The sequence below is a fragment of the Nicotiana tabacum genome, chromosome 22, assembly GCF_000715075.1.
Source record: "Nicotiana tabacum cultivar K326 chromosome 22, ASM71507v2, whole genome shotgun sequence".
Taxonomy (NCBI): domain Eukaryota; kingdom Viridiplantae; phylum Streptophyta; class Magnoliopsida; order Solanales; family Solanaceae; genus Nicotiana; species Nicotiana tabacum.
Window position 1 is genome coordinate 138,323,618 of NC_134101.1, and position 7,233 is coordinate 138,330,850.

Below are 7,233 nucleotides of genomic sequence, written 5' to 3' on the forward strand. Positions count from 1 at the left end.
GAAAGAAAGAAGGGAGAGAAGTGAGTGGTATAAGAGAGAGGGAGAGAGAGAGGTGACGGGTGGTCGGAAATCTTACCTGGTTGTCGGCGGCGGCGGCGGTAGGATTCCGACAAAAGATGACCGTTGGAGGTTGGGTTTGGGTTACTGTCGCTGAGAGAGAGGGAGAGAGAGAATACTTGGAATTATAAGTGAGATTTTTACATTTTAATTGGCCTTTATACGTGTGGCGAACTATAAAATAATAAGTACATTTATAAAAAATTAAAAAGTAAAATAAAAAGAGAAGAGATATTGGTTTGGGGTTATTTATCTAAGAAAAACTATACAGTATAGTATAGTCGTTTTCAAATATATTTAGCTAACGAATATATAGTTTAACTATTTAATAGCGGATGTATATATATTTTCACAATTCATGACTTGTAAGTGATTTATTTTAAGGATCAAATAAATAAAGGTCAAAGGTTATTTCGAGTTTCAGTTTCAGTTGGAATAGGATTTTGGAGGTTGATTGGAAATCTGCCCTAAATCAGGAAATTGTGTTCAAGATTTGCTTTGATCCCCTTTTCCGATTGAGATTGGGTCACTGTCCCCAAACCCTAGGCATGCTTCCATATAATTGCTCTGTCCCTCTCTTTCTACTTTTAGTTACTATATTTACGTAAACTGCATTATTATTATTATTATTATTATTATAGCAGAGGAAAGAATTCTTCTTTATCAGAATTATGGAATCAGATGAAGGGAAGCTATTTGTAGGAGGATTAAGATGGGAAACAACGGAGGAGAAGCTAAGAGACTATTTTAGCAATTATGGAGAAATTAAACATGCCACGATCATGCGTGATAGATACACTGGCTTGTCTAGACGCTTTGCTTTTGTTGTCTTCTCTGATCCTTCTGTTATTGATACCATTCTTCAGGACAAACACAACATTGATGGCCGTTCGGTATGAAATTTATGATCTTGGATGTGTACATATAATAGACACTACTTTAGCTCTAAACCTGTTAATTATAAATTTTGAAACCGCTGCTATTTTTTTTATGGTGTTGGTTTGTTTTGATCAATCTTGTAGGCGTAACCCCGTTGAGTTTTCGTATGTTTCAAGATTGATCACGATTGAGTTTTCTTCTCTGATGCTTTCGAATTTTTTAGCTCTTCCTTTAATGCAGTTTTGGAATCGTGTCATTAGTTGCATCAGCATGTGTTATGTGTAGTGTACGCCTTCTAGTTTCTGCTTGAACCGTTTATATGGGTTAGTTTCGCCTTTATGTGATATTTGGGCAAAGTTGAGTGATATTTTTGTTATAAAAATATAGCTTAATGATTTACTGTGGTACTTGGCCAAAGTTGACTAAATTTTTGTTCGAAATAGTTCAGTGACTTTGAAGCAATAAAATAAAAGTTAAATTTCCATCCGTGAAATTACCCCGTTTATATACATGCAAAAGAATTTTTAAAAACGTGTATATTAGAATACACTGTCTAAAATTTCCGAATCCTGCCTTTTTGTCCAATTTCTAAAATGGGTATGATGAATCACAGTCCTGTTCCTGTTTGTGGAACTAGAGGAGTGTGGCATTCTGAAAATGTAAAGGGGGATTTAGGCACTCTTGTTCGTCTTTTACTTCGTTTTCCCTTGCTTAGCTCATCTATCAATCTTTTTACTTGTAATTTTTACTTTTAGATTATTTGATTAAAAGCGGTGCAATGCGTTAGTACAGAAGGTCACATTTATGAAGGAGAGTGGGAGGGGGAGGGAAGAAATATTCAGCTTGTTTTATCTGGATTGCGTGGAAATTAGTAGAAGGTTGGTGAGGACAAACTTCCTTAGAGAATTAAGGATTCTATTTCATATGCTTTTCATCTTTTAGTAAAATAGTCCATGTTAAGTTACTCATTTGGAAAACTTTTACCAGAGGAGAGATGTAAAGGAGTAATATGTTAGATTTTCTTGTTCTATAGTATTGAATATGTTTATCTGAGCTGAAGTCATTCAAAGACATGATATTCTAGTGGGCGCGATTGAGTCATATGAATCTTTTCCTTGTTCTGAAGGTTCTCATCAGTGTTTAAACTTGACAAACAATTCTGCTGGTAGATGCAACGTTGTAGTTTGGCTTCAACTAAATGACATCTGAGTTTCTTGCTGACCAAATGTCTGTTTACTTGTCTATTTGTTTTCACTTTAATCTCCAGTTTTGCTGTTCAGGTGGACACTAAGAGGGCTTTACCAAGAGAACAGCAGCAGAGCTTGAGATCGCAACTTCCTTATGCTGGTGAAGATATAGAAACAGAACCTGAACGGAATGTCCGAACTAGAAAAATATTTGTGGGTGGGCTACCTTCTTCCCTTACTGAAGAAGAGTTTCGGCAGTACTTCCAAAATTACGGTAGTGTGAAAGATAAAGTAATAATGTATGACCCAAGCACTGGTCGCCCTCGAGGATTTGGTTTTATCACCTTTGACACAGAAGATGCTGTTGACAAAGTTCTTCATAAAAATTTTCATGAACTGAAAAATAAGCTAGTGGAGGTAAAACGCGCCCTGCCTAAAGAAGCAAATCCTGCTGGCAATGGTGGTCGTGGAGGTTACTTGGGTTATGGTTCTTCTGGTCCCATTAGGTTTCCGCAGCCTACTTTTGTTGGTTACAATCCCTATAATTATGGCTATGGTTGTGAGATTTATACTTGCTACGGTGGGGCAGCTGGAGTATATGCGAATCCATCTTTGGCCAGCATTGGTTATGCTAGCAGCTTGCCCGGTGTCACAATAAACCAGTGGAGCAGCCAGAATCATGGGTATGGTCCTTTCTATAATTTAGATGCAAGTTATGGGGCTTCTAGTTCGTGGGGTGCTTCAGCCTACTGCGCTCCTTTTTTGCCATCAACTAGTAATTCTCAGGGTCATACTTCTCAAAATGGGAATCAGGGGAATGGTTACAGCACCTACGCTAGAAATAAAGGCTCTTTCACTGATTCTGATGGTAATGAGACTGGTGATAGGCATACAGATAATGCTCCAAACAGCAGTACCTGTGAGGGGTCAACTGAGGCAGGGAAACACGAGGCAAATGGGCACAACACAGCAACAATCTGTGACAGCAGTAATGGTTCTCCGGGGTTTCCAAATGCATCTTGGGTTTCAGATAAATAAGAAATTCCGGGTTAATATTGTGGTAGACTAAGAGAAAACTGACAGCACTGACCATATGATTAAATATCAGCTTCTAAGAATCACTCAAAGAAAAAGTAATCCTGTTATAACACCACCAGTTCGGTCGCAAGAGATCCGATGACTGGTTGAATTACTACAGTCTATGTAGTGGTTATTTAACACTTACATTTACATTCTTACAATGCAGATGACTAGTGTTACTTGAAACTGCACTGGTGATACAATGTATTTTGTCTTTGCTTAAAGATGTTATCTAACTCAGGTTGCTTCTACCGTTGAAGGTTTTCTCTTACTTAAATGGTTATGTTTCTTCTTTCTTTGTTCTCATACATAGAGTGGCAATTTGTGTGAAACCTATTCCTACAGTTGACTACTTGAAAATATAAAATTTGCTTTTATGACAATAAGATAGAATTCAGTTGATAGCAAATAGTTCTGAGACTTCTGTTGTTTGGGTTGTGTGGGGATTAAGCTATAGAGACTTGACATGTAGTGAAGATTTCTTCATATTATGGTGCATGATTTGGCAACATAGTGGTCAGTTCTACAAATAAATAGTAACAAATATCAGTGTTATTACCCTTTGATCAAGAGGCATATACCCTTGAGAGTTTTTGTTCTCTTGTCCTTGTTTACTAGCTATTCCTGCTGTTATCATAGACAATTATTGTAGAACAAAACTTCCAAAGATACTCTCCTTTTACTTGAGTTTAAGTTGTGCGCAATAACAGTCCATAAGTTTTCGATAGTATCATGTTAAGTTATCCTACAATAACATGTAACTCTCCATAGCAAGCCTGATATGATAATCTGAAAAATAGAGTAATAATTTGCTATAACCTATTAAATCATACAAATAGTTTAAATATTTTTTTCATTATGAGTAACTTAAATTCTTTACATTAAGAAAGCAAAGACGTTTCTTGAAAATCCAGAACCATATGAAGAAATGGAAATGATAATTCTTGGTATCTAAAAAAAATAAGGAACCAAGATAAAATACTTGGTATGTATAAGTGATGTGTCTCATGAGAAATGGGTATAATAATTCTTGTATGTAACAGAAAACAAATGTATTCTTCTTTTTTCACAATTAGAGCTTTAATTAAAAAATTGAAAAGTCATCACTCAAACTAAGGAAGAAAACAACATATTTCGAGAACAAATCGTCTCCATATTAGTCTGTTCTGCAAAAGGGTGTGGCTTAAAATGAAGATTACCAACCCTACTAAAGACACAGACACTACCAGACTTTAATTTTTATCAAACCCTCCTATATTATTAGACTCTACCATTTTATACTCTAAGACTTTAATTTTTATCAAACCCGCTCTTATATTGGTATCAGAGCAAGAAGATTTTCGGACCAAAAAGTTTATGAAACAACTTATTTTTGCTAAATACATAAGTTACCATCACCACCTAATATATATTAGTCTTGAGAGTATTAGAAATAACATAGAATATAGAGAAACATTAGAATCACAAAAGAGTTTCTTTGAAAAATCAGAACTAGATATTTTAAATACTGAAGATTTTCAAAAATTCATTCTTCTTGAAATAGAAAGAACTAATATTGAAATACAACAAGAAAAGGATTATATCCGAACCATCAGAAATAAGATAAAACATATCCCATTAGGCTAACATATATGTTAAGACAACATCCTTTAGCTAAAGAAATAGCTTGTAACTATTGGATTTTAAGTAGAAATATACTGAAAAAAGAAGAATTAAAGAAAATACTACGAAAGACAAAGACTCTATTAATATCAACTTTATAATTAGCTAAACAAATAGAAGAATCAGATCTAAAAATAAATAGAGAACCGAGTTATATAGTAAAATGTAGTATTAGTTCAGAAACCATATCAGTTTTAGAGTGGAAAATACAATATATAGAAGGAGAAATATATTTAGAAAATCAAAGAATAAAATTCTTTAAGAAACGAAAAATTTGGATACCATTAGGTTGAACAAAATAGATAAATTAAAGAACCTAGAATATTTAGATTTAAAAATATACCCAGAAAAGAAGTATAGAATATTAAAAGATAATACGATAATAAAGTGCAATTTTAGTAGTGGAGAGCATATATTACATACCGAAGATAAACAATGCAATACTTTAGTAGATTTAATAATCAACTTTGGAGAAAAAACCCAAGAACATAATAAAAACATAATAAGAACACTAGAACTAGAGGAAACATTAAAAACTAAACAAAGAAAGACTCTACAAAAATTAGAACAAAATTTGGATTTCTTAAAATCACAAGAACTAGAAATATAAAGAAAAATATAATTTCTGAACAATAAGTTTAATCTAGTAAAAATACCTACGAAAAACGAAATAGAAAAATTAATTAAAATTATTACAGAAAAACCTAAAGAATTAGAAATACAAACAACTAGATTAGTAGAAAAAATAACACATCAAGTAGAAGTATTAAAAATTGAAATAAGTACCTTAAAAGAAAATATAGACACAATAAAAGAAATCGCTCTTTCATGAGTGATTTACAACTAGAACTAGATCCAGTATATGAGGAAGCATTAAAATTCACAGAAAGAATTCAATCCAATCCAGAGGGACTGACTAGTTATACTCCTCAAGGGAAAGCGGATCAAACAATAATAAAACAGAATAATACTTTAATAGTATTACTTTTAGAAATTAATAGAAAGCTAGATAAAATTATTAAAGAAAAGGAGATAAAGACTGAAATCCCAAAAGTAGACGATTTAATAGAACAATTAAAAAGAGTTGAAATAACACCGCAAAAAGATAAAATTAAAATAAGAAAAACCACAAAAATGGACCTTTTTCCAGGTGGGTCAAGAACAACAAACGAAGAAAGATCACGAATAAATTTTTCAGATAATAGAATAGGTAATAATATGTTAGCTAGAATTTTAACTAGAAAAAGACAAGAAAAAAATCGGAAATTAGACGAAATAATAGATATAGACAAAGATATACAAATTTTTCAACAAAATCAACTAAGGTTACTCAACCCGAGAATATTATATAATACAGGATATTTTTCAAATAACTCTCAATTATATAGACATTATAGAGAAGAGCAATTATCAGCCATAGGAAATAAAGTTGCAACATTAAATTTAATTAACCCAGAATCAGTACGACAAATAAAATATTATAAAAAGAATTTAATGCATATGGGATTAATAGTAATCGGATTAAAAGGACTAACTCGAAAGAATTTATGAACTAAAGTACTAGTAGTAGTATATGATGACAGATGGTCAGATCAAAAGAAATCTATAATAGGTTTAACAGAAGTAGACATGACAAATAATGGAGGAATGTTTTACATTAGCTCAGATTTCATGATAAATCTAGCAGAATTTGGAAAAAATATCAAAATAGGAATACAGACTAAAGGATATGAAGAAATGAATAATGAAAATAATTTACTGATATGTGTAGGTTTCATAGGGAAAATGGCAACAAATAGTAATACAAAATTTAAAATTAAGGTAGACGATGTAGTCGAAGTAATGGGAAATAAAGGGATAAAATTAATAAAACCTATTAAGATAAATCCAGAAGAATATGCTGGATTAGAATGGAATCTAGAAGATTTCACAAAGCCAAAAATATTCAAACCAGAATCTCATTTGATGTATACAAACTCTAAAGGAGAAACATCAATTAGGTTTACTAATTATAACTATTCTACCCAAAAAAAAATAGATGATGGAACTGAAAGTACGGTAGAAGATAATGATACCGAATTTATGAATATTAAAATAATACAAGACGAATTCGAAGTAGACATAGCATTAGAAAAAGCAAAGAGGCTAGTTAAAGAAAATAGAAATAAGACTTTTCAATGTAAAGGGTGTAAACTTGGAGGGTTAACTTTAAGCAAAGTAGAAGAGCATTTTAAGAAATGTGAATTAAGAATAGATAATTGGGGATATAGAAAAAATCAGATAAATTCGATCAAATTTTTGAAGAAATACAAGATAGTTATGAAGAAACAGAAACAGAATCTCTAATAAGTTTAAAAGAATTAATGGA

General features: G+C 32.2%; 1 protein-coding gene across 1 annotated transcript; it reads left to right on the forward strand.

Annotated features, from left to right (window-relative positions):
• The first annotated feature begins 427 nt into the window (after positions 1-427).
• Positions 428-3,452, forward strand: LOC107799375 (heterogeneous nuclear ribonucleoprotein 1-like). Its single transcript, XM_016622479.2, has 2 exons — positions 428-950; positions 2,217-3,452. The coding sequence occupies exons 1-2, from the start codon at positions 729-731 to the stop codon at positions 3,159-3,161; spliced, it is 1,167 nt and encodes a 388-aa protein (XP_016477965.1). The 5' UTR covers positions 428-728; the 3' UTR covers positions 3,162-3,452.
• The last annotated feature ends 3,781 nt before the right edge of the window (positions 3,453-7,233 follow it).